Here is a 14,498-nt window from a genome sequence, read left to right on the forward strand (position 1 = left end):
TCTTATAGGCTCTTTTTTTGCAAAAAAAATGTTTTTAATTGTGTTCTGGAGATCTTGCAGATGCACAGAGATGCTCCACTGTGTATAGATTCTGAGAGACGATCCGTAACCAATAGGTGGATTTTGAGAAAGTAACCTTTCCTTATGACGGAGGCATACTCACATATAGGGCCTTGCTCTGTTTGTTTCATGTAGCCTTTAGTACCATGTATATGCATTGCATTCACAGGATATAGGCACAATACCATTCACAATAAAGGTCAATAACAGAAATCAGGGTTAGCACTGCAGTGTCCTGGCATTATGGAGGAGAGCATAGGTTATAGGTGAGGGGTCATCCGTCATAAGGGCTTGAGTCGGACATGAACATGGCATACACACCCAACAAGCCTTTCGAGTATTAGCTTTATGATATATATTTTGGCTCATGACGCTCAATGCTACCATCTCACATGAAACATTGGAGAGATTGTGTTTGATAGAAGAACTTGTGCAACCACAGTGATTACGTTACACTCCCAGAGGGCTACACAGTACTACAGGGTTCAACCACTATTGGTCACATTCAGAATGAGGGACTCCCTTCACACTTCAGGTTTGCAAATCCAACCAATATCCAGAGGCAGTGTATGGGGACAGTATCTAGCAGGTGATCATTGGATTTTTAGATATTATCTCTTCACTCGTTGCATGTGTCATCATATAATGAGCAGTTGCAAACAAAGTGCTACACATACCCCTCCTGCAACTGATGATGTTTACTTTAAAAAAAAATGGTAATGCTCACTTAATATATTTTACTTCTACGGGTTTTCAGATGTGTTATTACAATTAGTGATGACGAAGAGACCAAGGGCCTTATTTAGCGATGAATGGCATTGTGGCCTCCATTTTGTAGCTCAGATAACTTCAGGCAACATGCTATGATCCATTCCAGAGCTTTTGTTCTGCTATAACAACATGGTGGAACTAGATTCTAGTTTGTGGGTCCTGGAAATAGGGTCTAGATGCTGAAAATGGAGTTCCATTTCCAGAACTCCCATGGCAACTAGGAGTTTTCCGAAAATAGTGCATGCAGCACCAGAGCAGTGCCCTAACAAAGGATGCCCCTCAATATACGCAGTTTGTCTCTTCGCTCTTGATTGCACTGGTTTTTGGCATCGATCATGGTATAACGAACTACTGCACATAAAAAAGTCCCTTTGATTGCTTAACATATATTGCACAATTCCCCTCTTGAAATTGCTGAATTGTTTTTCTTCAGAAAGTGCTGTGAATGTTGAACTAATGTCATGTATTTTAGGGGCGTTTAGTGTATTATTGCGTTTAAAACATGTTGCTTCCAATCGTGATAAATTTAACTTATGTACTGCTAATTGAATTATGTATTTCTCATGGTGTTACCTTTTTCTTCTGAACTCGACATACAACGCTCCATTGAGTTATATGCAAAAGTTTTTGTATTCTTGCAATGCTATCAGTACGTTATTTCGACCATAGACATATATTGGCTGTGTTCAGTTTATTGTGTTATGATTGTGGTATATATTAACACAATAGAAGTTAGAACGTCTATTTTAGCTACTTAAATTAACAATAATTGTTCTTTCAGATTCATTTGCCAAATCTTGATAATTCGAATGACAGCCATATGGCTATTTGGAGCAAAATAAAAGATAACACAAGTGGGCAACAATTTGATAGGCAGAACGACAAAAGTCCACATTTAATCCCACAAACTAAAGGAACAAAATGGCTTAACAGTGACAAATCTGAGGGGCCTATGCAGGCAGCGGCTGTTGCAGGACACTCTACAGGTGCATTACAGTTGGTAAGCCCTCCCAGAAAGAGAAGGGCAAGATCTGTGTTGTTAACAAAGAAACCCGAATGGAGAGAAATACCCACGACGCCCATGCAGAGATTGATTTCTCTGGTGAAGGAGTGGGATATGTTAAACAGCAAGCAATGTGCACTGCAGTCTATGTCCACTCATAATGTACAAGAGAAAGCAAATGCCAAAGACACTACCAATGTCAGTGACACGCTCCAAAAAACAGCCGCTGTGGCCACAGAAACAGGGCATTCAACAGAAAATGAAAAGAAAGCAGGCCAGCCTTCGGGGAGTCCTGGAAAGACAGTGCTGCAATATTCTTTCAAACATTGCCATTCAAGCCACGAAAAAGGTCTTCTTTCTAAGCACGTCATTGTGGGAGAAGGCTACCTGAAAAAGAAAACAGGTGTGCCGAAGTTTAAGTGGACATCGGATCAAGAAGAGGAAAGAAGCACCCTACCTACAAAGTGTACAGGTAAGAGGACCCCTAATAGGAACTCATTGGCAGCTGTCACAGTGAGGTCACAGTTCAGCTGCACTCTCTATTGGAAAGGCATGTTTGATGGGTAAGACGCTTGATATGTATCGATTCCGGGGTGTGCGGTGGAGGGGGGAGGGGGCTGCACACCCCGGCACTCGCTAAGCATAATGTTGGGATTGCTAATTTTTGTGCAGTTCCATTTGGGGTGGGGGGAAAGTAAGAGGGTAAAAAGTACTCTTTTGCTGATTTTACCTCACAGGAACTTTGCTCACCTCTACAGCACAAACCACTCCAAGCATTGAGGCCAAACTTGCCAGTAATCGAGAACTTCAACATGAAAGCACGTGTCCCATAGTTTGGTGTAATGCTCTGCAGTTTTTGAGATATTAGCTTTTGGAAAAGGTGCAGGGTGGAATGAAAAATATCCTAGCTATCGTAACGGAAAGTTTCAATTCTATTAAGGACTCGGAGGCGAGGATTATGCTATTCTTTCCATGCTTTATTGATAGCAGCCATTCAAAGAACCTTAACAAACTATCATTCCCATAGGGAATAACAAAGTTTGAACAGTAGAGAATGTCCCAGTATAGAGTGTCTGTGTGAGTCCACCAATCACAGGGCTCCCTGGTAATCATAGTCTTCTGTTATCTTCCATTCCCCCTCTTTCGTCGTCTGCAGCAGGGCCGGACTGGGAACCACAACCGGCCCTGGCAAAGGGCTCGTCCGGGGTGGAGGGGGCGTCCGGGGTGGAGGGGGGTGGGGTGCCGCCGACCTCTTTGCCAGGGCCGGTTCTCGGCCGATTTTGTTACAGGGCCGATTTTGCAGCTATGCAGGAAGTTTTTCATTCTATGTCAGGACCGGAGGCGAGGATTAAAGCTTACCGACTTCCAAATGAGCCATATCAGTTACCGGTTTAAAGTAAAACCGCTTGAAAGTAGAGTCTGAAGACCAGTCTGCAGTGTTCCGAATGTCTTCCAGACGAGATTCCAGGGTAAACGCTTTAGAGGCCATTGCTCCTCTAGTAGAGTGAGCCCCAAAAGCACGAAGGTCAATACCTGCCTCCTGCATCACCCATCTCACCCAGCGGGCAATGGTGGGGGAAGACACCGCTCTGTGGGGTTTGCGAAGTGCAATAAGCAACTGTTTGTCCCCTGGAGGGCAGAATTCCTCCGACATTTCCTCATAGGCCTTGAGGCACGATACCACGCAAAGCTTCGGGGAATCTGGGAAGGCGGGATAGGAAATGGACGTCGTTCCACGTTTAGTATGACGGCGAACAGTAAAGGTAACCCCCGAAGGAGAATAAATCCTGCTGGTGACATCCAAGGCTCTGACATCCGAAACTTTCCTACAGGAAATAAGGCAGAGAAGCATAGCCAGCTTGGCCGAGAGCTCCTTCCGAGAAAGGAACCTGTTCTGTTGCCAGGATAAAAAGAGGTTCAAGACCATATTAACATCCCAGAGCTGTGAGTAATGAGGCTCGGGGGAAGCGAGAGACGAATGCCTCGACGAAGGCGGTACACCAGAGGGTGCTCGCCCACTGGAGAGCCATCTAAAAGGACGTGACCAGCTGAAATGGCGGAGCGGAAAGTATTAACGGTCCTGTACGCCAGACCCTCCTCCGCCAGAGAGGCCAAAAAATTCAGAATCGAAGTTACATCTGTTGCCACAGGATTGAGACCCTGTCACAAACACCAACGACACCACCGTCTCCAGGTGGATTGATGGTACTGCCTGCTCAGGCCTTGGACATGAAGTTCTCAGCCGTTCTCGAAAGGCCTGGAACCGCCCATCGTCCCCTGTAATCCTCCATGCCATCAAGGCGAAGGAGCCCTGGGCGATCAGCGGATGAGTAACTTTGTCCGTACTGAGAAGGAGGGTCGGAAAACGGGGGAGTGGTATTGGAAAATCCCAAGAAAGTTCCAGAAGAACCGGAAACCAAGCTTGAGACATCCAAATTGGCGATACCAGGACTATGTCCGCTCTCTGACACCGGACCTGAGCCGAGACCCTGGTCAGCATGGCAAACGGGGGAAAGGCATAACCTGTTTCGGTCCTCCAGTCCTGAAGGAACGCATCCGTCTGCACCGTCAGAGGGTCCGGCCTCCAACTGAAGAACCGGGGAAGCTGATGGTCCAAACGAGAGGCAAACAGGTCCACTGAGAACGGACCCCAGATGCTCTGAAGGTCCGCAAAGACTCCCAAATGCAGTTTCCACAGACTCGTATCGTGAAAATTGCGAGATTGAAAGTCTGCCACCTCGTTGTCCTGCCCCGGAAGGTACTCCGCAGTCACGGAAATGTGATGATCTATGCAGTACTGCCAAAGGTTCGCCGCCAGGTTCGAGAGGGCTCTGGACCGCGTACCACCGAGATGGTTGATGTAGCGGACGGCCGACACATTGTCCATCTTGAGGAGGACACAGGACCGAACCGAGTCCTTGGTCCAACACTGGATCGCGAACGAGCCGGCCAACAGTTCGAGACAGTTGAAATGCAACTGTTGTTCTTGTGGAGACCACACACCGCCTGTGGTAAACCCGCCACATCTGGCGCTCCAGCCGGCCCTGCTGGCATCTGACTCTATAACGATATCCGGCACGGACCCGAAGATCGCCCGCCCATTCCAGGCTTCCATATTGGTGAGCCACCACTGAAGTTCTTCCCTGGCCTCCTCTGAGAGTATTATCTTCTGAGAGTAAGTTAGGCCCTTGCGCAAATGATGGGCTTTGAGACGCTGTAGAGCTCTGTAGTGTAACGGGCCCGGGAAGATAGCCTGGATCGAGGCCGAGAGGAGACTCACAATCCGAGCTAGCTGCCTGAGGGAGAGCCGAGGCTAAACGAGCGCTCTCCAGAGCTCGTGGCGTATCTTCGCCATTTTCAGGGAAGACCAGCTTAAGGTACATTCCACTGAGTCTTTGGAGTAACCCAGGAACACCACGGACTGAACCGGAACGAGCGTTAATTTTGCCTTGTTTATCACGAATCCCAAACTCTGGAGAAGATCTGTCGCCCTCTGGAGCTGACGAGCTAGGACCTGGGGACACTGATCATGAGTCTCATTCCTGACCTCCTCAAATGCTCGATCACCGGGGGCAGAACCTTGGTGAAGCACCAAGGGGCGGAGGACAGGCCGAAAGGGAGAGTTGTAAACTCGTAAATCCTGTCCCGCCAGGGAAACTGAAGGAACCGCCGGTGAGGGGGAAAAATAGGGATGGCCAGGTAGGCATCCTTGAGATCGAGTCCGGCCATCCAGTCGTTGGGCCGGAGTAGGTCGCGAAGAATGTGGATACCTTCCATCTTGAAATGGCGGTAAACCAGTCATTCGTTGAACTCGCGCAAGTTTATGATGGGCCTCTGACCCCCATCCAGCTTGTCACCAAGAACAGGTTGCTGCGGAACCCCCTGGGGTGGAGAGAGGTTTCCACTATGACGCCTTTGGTCAGGAGGGAGGAGACCTCCTGATCGACCAAGGCGGCATCCGCCACTGAGAAGCAAAGAGGACAAGGAGGGACGTGTTGGACGGGCTCCCTGTAAAACTTGATATGGAACCCCTGAACCGTTTGCAGAACCCAGGCGTCCCCCGTGACAGAAGTCCAAGCTGGGAAAAAATGCATCAGACTGCCCCCCACTTTTAGAAGGGAAGAAGGGAGAACACTCACCGGATGAGCTGGAGGCACCCCTGCCTCGACCACCTCTGTTTTTGCCACGACATCCTCGTGTAGGATAGAAATTTCCAAAGCGGGCTTCATCTTGGTATTGCCCGCCACCGAGCCTTGTCCTCTCTGTTGGTTTGAGCGGCCAGGCGAGCAGCCCCTTCCTCGCCCGGCCCCTCGGAAAACCAGAGGGAGAAACACCTTTTTTATGCAAGATTGAGCTCTGTCAAGAGACGTAAATGTGTTCACGAAACGTCCAAGCTCCTTAAGGAACAGCTCTCCGAAGAGGCTACCCTGTGCGATAGGGCCAGCTTCACAGTTGGCCAGGTCCCCAAGTTTGAGGTCCACCTTGATCAACAGCGACCGGCACCGCTTTGTGGAGATTGCACAGTTAGCGTTCCCCAGGAACACTACTACACGTTGGGCCCATGTGGAGAGGTTTTCAGGGGATGTGAGGCATCCTGAAGATTTGGCCTCCTCCGCCATATCCAAAATCTTGGTGACGGGGCCTAGGGCGTCTAACAGCTTGTCTTTACAAGCCTGCCAAGATCTGTCAATGCCCTTCTTCGGGTCCTTGACAAATTTTTGTAAAAACGTTGCCATCCGAGGAACAATATCAGGGGTGGCGGCAACTTTACCTGCAAGAGAGGGCCGAGGGCACCCCGCCCTAAGACAGCTTCGCGCTGTGGCCTCTAACGGCCGGCGGATGCGGCTGGCCACGGATTGGTCTACCTTGTCACAGGGGGCCCAGTCAGAGGACCTGAGATACAGGATGTTGTCCGGGTCCAACATGTCCGCACAAATATCAGGGGTAGGCTCCGCAGGCGCCGTGCGGGTGGGACGCCAAGGACGGGAGGGGCCAGCGTCGTCGTCATCCACTGGAACTATATCCCCGAGGGGGTAGGAGCCACAGGTGGGGCCTTATCAGCCAGGAAGGCTTGCTTGAGGCGAGCAAAGGCGTCCATATCCACCCCAGCCTCCTTAGGGCGCTTAGCGGGGGTGGTTGAGGGTCAGCGTTGGTTATGCCTGGATCTGGAAGGGCCGGGATCGCCTGGGTAACCCAGGCCAGCTTCTACCAGGCCTGGTCAATGCAGCGGGAGAGGCAGTCCAATAACGGGCTCATGGCCTGCTCCACCGCCTTATAGATGGACTCATCTACCTTGTCGTAAAAATCCTCATTCCGCTAGAGTGCCGTTAGTGGGTCGTCCTCCCACTGGTCATTAATGTAACCCTCGTCCTGGTAGGATTCCATCCCAGGCAAAGATGACCGAATTAGGTAAGTGGGCACCTCCGGCTATGAGGGGCTGGGTCTCAGCCTGGTAAAGTGCGAGCAGTACTCGCGGAAGGGGCAAGCCCTGGGACCTAATCGCCCTGTATAACTTTAAGAGGGCAGCCTGCTTCATGGGTCCCTGCAGGTAACCCTGCAATTACTGACTCCCAGAGCGGAGAACTGACTCACCGAGTGTTCAAAGGAGTGCACCAACAATGACAACAGGCCCCCAGGCGGTCAGATAATCACACGCCAATTACTGTCTAATGACGGCTTTCATACAGACCCGTGTGAGCTCGTGACTCAAGTGGGCGTTCACGGGCCAGAAATCACTGTGGAAGCACCTTATAACCGACAGGCTCCGACGCGGCAAGCTGACTCCGAGATTCAAGCGTGGAGTGCGCGGAAACTTAGGAGTGCGCGTCGCGGGCGCGATGCACCCTTTAGCAGCCGGAATAATGCCGCGAGCCGCCAGAACCAAGCCGCTAGGGAGGTCGCTCCCACGGACGAATGCGAGTCTGCCAAGGTGCGGCTGACTCGCGTTACACAGCAAAATACTGAAAAGCGAGCGCCGGGCGAGCGGCTGCCGGGAAACGGCACGCCCCGCCCATGTGATCACTGAAAACATGTCAGTAGAAGCGCTCTAAGTAAAAACTGTCTCAGTCACACAACACACGCGCATACAAAGCGCTAAGCAATCACTACAATGAAAAACAATGGCGAGTTACATAACAGTTATCCAATATCAGTGAAACATGAAGAGAAATAAAAACCACGACTTAACTTGACTGCAAGTAGCAAAGAAAGAGGGGAATGGAAGATAACAGAGGACTATGATTACCAGGGAGCCCTGTGATTGGTGGACTCACACAGACACTCTATACTGGGATATTCTCTACTGTTCAAACTTTGTTATTCCCTATGGTTCATGGGAATTATAGTTTGTTAAGTTTCTTTGAATGGCTGATATCAATAAAGCGTGGAAAGAATAGCATAATCCTCGCCTCCGGTCCTGACATAGAATTCAAAAGATGAACACTTTTGTATATCTTAACAAGTTGAAAAGGCATTTTTGGATTTTAACTTTAGCACAATTTGATGAAGATGTATGAAACCTAACACACGTGTAAATCCACTGCTGGGTAATTAAAAAGAAAGGGTGAAAAAATGTCCATTTGCTAATAAATTTGCCATTGTCACGAATCTAATCAAAATGTATCAGAAGTTTCAAAGGAATCATTTCTCTTGGTATGGCACTTTTTGTCAATCAAGGGTGCTCAGAGTTAAAGAGGGCAAGTACATTTTAATTTTAATTTTCCATCTTGAAACTGTTTGATCAGCCTGCATGACATGTGGCAGGTAGTTACAAGGCTACACCAAATGCAGTTATTTCGCGTTCTGTGCAGATCCAATGGGAGACCACAGTTAAAAGTGAAGACAAAATGATTTACTAAGGACGTTGTCACCATTTGATGGATCTGCATGACATTAAGCTGAGACTCAGAATGTTTAACCTACAGCTGACATCTCAGTCTGATGCAAGTCCAGGGACACATTCAAAGGAGGAGTGCTAATTTGAAGGAAAATAAAATTGACACCATTTTTTTAATCTGCATGAATTTCTTAAAACATTTGTGTTGGTATGTCTAGGTTTGAGAAAATCCATCAAGGAGGTGTCCAAAAATATATTGGGAGGTAACAAACATTTATTTCATTATTCAATTTGGTGCTGTATCATGAAACCACATTAAATTTGGCAGACAGCATATTAAGCCCCATTCAAGAATATCAAGTTTCATGCATTTGATATGGGGTGTACAGTTAAAGGGAAGGTCAAAAAGAATTTACTTTTCGTATGGTATATTGGGCCAGATGCACAACCAAGGAATTTGCGTGTCGCAAATTGCATCTAAATAGCGACTCGCAATTTGCGACTCGCAAATTGGTATGTACAACAGTGTCTGCGACACTGATTGCGTTTCCCAATGGGGTCTCAAATTGCATGCCTCTGGCATATGCATGAGGCACTCGCAATTTGCGACCCCATTAGGAATAGCTGGCCCTCTCAGCTATGGTGGCCTGCTGGGCTCAGCAGACCTCCATGTCTAGGACTGCTTTTCGATAAAGCATTTTTTTTTAATGCAGCCCGCGTTCCTTAAAGGAAATTTGGATACATTTACAAAGAGAAAAATGAAACGTTTTAGTTTAATTTTTTAAGGACAGGTCCCTGGGACCACTGCCTGCCCTTAAAAAATATTTTTAGAGCCAGTCACAAAGGGGAAGGGGGACCCTGGGGACCCTTTCCCATTTGAGAGTGGTTTACCACTCTTTTGTGGGCGCAAAACAGTCCTATTTGGCATCGCTATTAGGAAGGGAATGCCCCTTCCAAATAGCGAGTCGCAAAACACTATTTTGCGAGTTGCTAATTTTTGCGACTCGCAAATTAGGGTTTGTACATGGCCGAAAGGATTTTTGCATGTGCAAACAGGTCTAAGACCCGTTTGCACATGCAAATAGCCGTCGTACATCTGCCCCAAAATGTTTATTTTGGATACAAAGGTCCATAAAACACAGTACAGTAAGTAACCAGATAAAAACAAATAAATAGACAACATTAAAACCAACAATCTCATAAAGCATCATCCCATAATAAAATAGGAGAAAAAAAAATAAAATGAAAGATACAGTGGTGAGACTTCAGAGGAGATGGAGCAGCATCTACACAATAACAATGTAAATGAAGTTCACTTTTAGACATCAGTGCTTCAACACTTGACTCTACGTATGTGGGTGATCCAGGCAGCGTACACAAATTTTGTCATCCCAACAACAATTACCTCTCTCGTTTCTATACGTAAAGTGTGTAGTGCATGATGACGAAAGCCCAAAAGATTTCATAGTGCCCTCAGCCATTGTTTTCATGGTCTATCATAGGCTGGACAGAAAAAGGCAAAATGATGCAGAGTTTCTTCCGCTGACTTGCATGAGGGACACACATTGCCCTGAGACAGAAAGTGATACTGACTGGTTGCTGTTGCAGGCGCATGAAGGCCCCTGCACCAAACATCAGAGAGATTATCCAAGGCTGGTAAAACCCCAGCTCTGACCTCAGGACCCTGGCATGCCTCAGTTCCTCCTGCATCTGTGACATGCTAAAGTATCACAGATAAAGGTAGCCACCAGCGCTGCAGGCTTCAGCCCTGCAGAGCCAGTGGCTACGAACAATCATCCAGTCACCTCACCCTTTCCCAAACTCTTGCAGAGTGGGGAATGGGTGGGGTGAAACAGCAGAGATTGAAATCTTGATTCTGTGACTATGCAGTTTCGAGGTTTCAGTTCCAAGCTCCAGCACTGGTGGCAGAAACAAGCTGTAGGAGTCCAAATAGGACCTGCGCGGGCAGCAAGGTAAATTAAAAACCTTTTAAATGCTGTGTGTTTATGCATGGCAGTGTGTGTCGGGGAAGAGCAAGTGTATGTGTGAGCATGTCTGTGTGTGTGAGTGACAGTGAGAGTGTCAGGAGTAAGGGAGCGAGTGAGAATGAGCGACAGAAGAGTGAGAATGAATAAGAGTGAGTGAGTAACTGAGTATTTCTGTGTGAGCTTGAGTGACACTGAGCGAGTCACAGTCTGAATGAGCTTTGTGAGTGAGAGGATGAGTGAGACAGAGTGAGTCAGAGTGAGAATGAGTGAGACTGATCGAGCCAGTATGAGTGGAACTGAGTAATAATAAGCGAGACCAAATGAGTCAGAGTGAATAACTGTGAATTGGAATGAGTGGGACTGAGTGAATCAGGGAGAACAAATGAATCAAAGGGATACCAAGTGAGACTCAATGAAAATGTGTGAAACTTAGTGATACTAAGTAAGACTGAGTGAGTAATTGTGAGATTGAGTGAGTCACAACGAGAGGAAATGAGTGGGAATGAGTGATACTGAGAGATTTAGAGTGAAATTGAGTAAAACAGTATGAGTGAGAATAAATGAGACTTAAGTGATAGTGAAAATGAGTGAGACTAATTGTGTCATAGTGATAACGAGTGAGACTGCATGAGTCAGTGAGACTAAGTAAAAGTGAGTGCAAGTGCTTATGAAAGTAAGTGACTGAGGCTGAGTGAGAATAAGTGATGGAGCAAGGCTGAGTGCAAGTGAACACTCCAAATCTTCTGAGACCATTCAGGCTCGCCAAACCCCACCACGCCTAAAGGTCACCAGATGCCACTTACTTCACACATCTACCTTCATACGTCCACACGCCAACCAACCTATATTAAAACTGTATCTCAAATCTCCACACAATCACAATCATACATATACCCCATCAGATGCTCACTGTTGGAAATGGCCCTTTCTAGGGTCCTTTCCCTTGACTTTGTACTTTTCTCCTTCCCAGTTTCCCGCTGTTCTGGATGCTAGCCTTAGGACTTGAGCCCGTTTGGCACTGCTGTGCAGTGTTAAAGCACTGTGAGTGTTATATACATACTGTGGATTGGTGTATATATTATTGGCTGTTTGGATTTAACTTTAAGTCCCTTGTTATAGGGTCAGAACTGCACCAGGGGCATGTATCTCAAATGTGTCTCTATGGGCCAGCCGCACAGGTGGTGCCATCCATGGTGGTAGCTCATCGATTGTGCCACAGGTTTACCCTGGTGGGGCCTGTATGCACAGGTTACTGTTATTCAACTTGGCGTTTACAAAGCTGTGTGCCAAGGTTCTGCATGTCTCCTGCTATATCGGACTTGTCCCTGGTGACAGGGTGCTGGGTTAGGAAGAAATGTGTGTATGGGTTACTTGAAACAGTCGTGAATGACACCAGATGGCGTGTTTAGTACAACGGGGCCTGCTTCTCTCATTGGACTAGCATGAGGGGATGTAGGGAAAGTATGTCTAGCATTATACCCTACGGGCAGAAAAGTAACAGTATGGTGTTTGGAATCAATGAGTTCATATTGATAAATCCTCTCCGTAGTGGGAGTGGGTTCGGCATTACAGTGATCGAAATGTCCCTTTGGAAAAATGGGCATTTCGATGTGCGTGGGTCTGTGTTCCTGGTGGCCTGTCTCCTAATTCACAACTGGTTGCTACTGCTAAGAGGATAGCCATATCTGTGCATTCCTGATATAGGGCCACAGGGGTTCACAGGAAATTGTAAACATCTGACTAAGAAGGACCTTTCTGGGATGGTTACGTGGGGGTGAAATTGGCACCTGCATTCTAAGGGGCAGGGTCTTGGCCCCACTAAAGATTGTGATCAAACCAACCGGGGTAGGATGGCACACCAACACAAAATTAGGAGAGGGCCTGTGCATTTCAAAGTTGGCCATTTGAACTGATTGTATCCTCAAAGGCCATGGTGAGTATAACTACTGAGGCTTTGGCCTCGGAAAGTACAGACACTCTTGGATTTGGGACCATACGATGCTGGTTCGATACTTAGACATTGACACGAGGAATCAGTAGGACAGGTGGGACTGCAACTGGAATATTTGCAGACTTGTGGTGGCTTGGAGCTGGTTGTACTCCAAGAACGGGACTATCACTTGGTAGATTTTGCCTGGACGTTGCTGACCTGCAGCTAGTGCTAACTGTCGTGGCCTGGGTCACGTAGTACTCTCTAAAGGCTGGCTGGCTATCCTCCTGTCCATGAGATCCATAGATGAAAAGGATCTCCATGTTTCCACAAGATCATAAGGAATGCGCAGGGTGCGGAGGAAACAAGTGGCAGTGATAGTCAGTTGGGACAAGCACCTTCCTTCCGTACACTGCCATCACACTGTGCAGAGTAGTGTGTTCGCAAAGATTAACAGCCACCTGTAGTGCCAGGACGTGAGGAGGTCGAGGAGTGTAGGGGAAGCTAGCAGAGTCTGAGGGACAAGTGCTTGCAACCAGGAGGCCTGTGCTCACTTGCTCTTTGGAGCATGTTTTGACCAAGGGGTGATGGGGAAACCTGAGCCAGGAGTTGAGACTGTCTTTGGTCTCCAGATTGGGAGGGTGACAGTGCCTGACATTGCAGCCTCTGTCTGAGGTTGTTGGCTCCATCTCCCTGGACCCACCCCACAGGTTGCTTTGTTTTGGGAAAACATTGTGACGAGATCCGAGAGGTTTCTTGTGCCTTGTGGGCATTTGCACCTGACTGCAGGGAGTCTATGGCACGTCACATCTTGGCTTGAGGGGAAACATTTCTGCATACGGGGAGCGCACCAGCTTCCTGGGTCACAACCATTTGTCAAAGGCGGGATAGTGATCCCGCAAACATGCAGGTACTGTTGAGCACCAGGGGGTCTCATCTGGTTGGACAAAACTAAGTAACTATTTCTTTCCATGTTAGGTGGTTCCTACTGTCTTGTCAACAGGCCGCCAGCAGGGGCAAACCTGTATCATTGGCTAGTGGAGTTGAGAAACTGAGGGGCTGGGTCATGAGGCGTTTTGATTTCAGTCTGCGTTTGTAATAAAAAGAAAAGTGTTTTTATACATACAGTGCAGAGCCTTTTTGTGGGGAACACAGTGTGTTGCGAGGGGGGTGTTCTATCAACAGTTTACACCTGAGCCCTGAGGATGAACTTGACTGTTCGTTGCCAAGCTACCAGAGAGTGAGCACAGGTTATCAGACAAGTGAATCATACTCATTCTATTTGGAACAATGGGTTCTGACTGGCTTCGATGCCAGCCCGAAACTGCTGGGTCTAACATCCACTCACCCATAATCATAGGCAACACACTGTCATATATCCAAACAACCAATATCAATTTATAAGATTTTTCCTTTGAGGTAAATCTCCAAAATTCACTTAAAGACACAATTATAATTAAGTTGTGGTTCTTGTAGTGTTTTCACTTTTCCCTTTCCATGGTGAAAAAACAAGAAAATACCTAGAAAAATCAGTTACAGTTATATTATATTCCAAATATAAACACTTAAAACCCCTGAAATGTCGAGGGTTGAGAAGACAGCTGATGCAGATAATGCTGATGGTGTAGATCATCAAGGGAGAGGCAGAGCGCTGTGTGGCCTGGTCTCATGTCCTGGCCCTGCTCGCTGTGCAGAACCATTGTCGTGGACGCGCCCCTATTGGGCCAGGTGGTGGCCCCCTGAAGACCCACCGACTCCCTGGATCTGGTACGGTGGTGGGTGGTGCAGCGGTATCCAGAGAGCTGGCTAGAGACGTGCAGTATGAGCTGCAGGGGAAGCTGTGGGGACTGGTCGGGCCACTTGATCTGGCCCTGGAACTGAAACCTCGAAACCTCAGCTGCTTTTGACACG

General features: G+C 47.8%; 1 protein-coding gene across 1 annotated transcript in view; it reads left to right on the plus strand.

Annotated features, from left to right (window-relative positions):
* Nucleotides 1–14,498, plus strand: part of KCTD19 (potassium channel tetramerization domain containing 19) — a 1,216,368-nt gene that overhangs the window by 1,060,174 nt on the left and 141,696 nt on the right. Inside the window, exon 12 of the mRNA XM_085637050.1 lies at nucleotides 1,613–2,306. Coding sequence (XP_085493176.1) covers nucleotides 1,613–2,306 — 694 coding nt within the window. The remainder of the gene's footprint in view (nucleotides 1–1,612; nucleotides 2,307–14,498) is intronic.

The sequence above is a fragment of the Triturus cristatus genome, chromosome 12 (genome assembly GCF_964204655.1).
Source record: "Triturus cristatus chromosome 12, aTriCri1.1, whole genome shotgun sequence".
Lineage (NCBI taxonomy): Eukaryota > Metazoa > Chordata > Amphibia > Caudata > Salamandridae > Triturus > Triturus cristatus.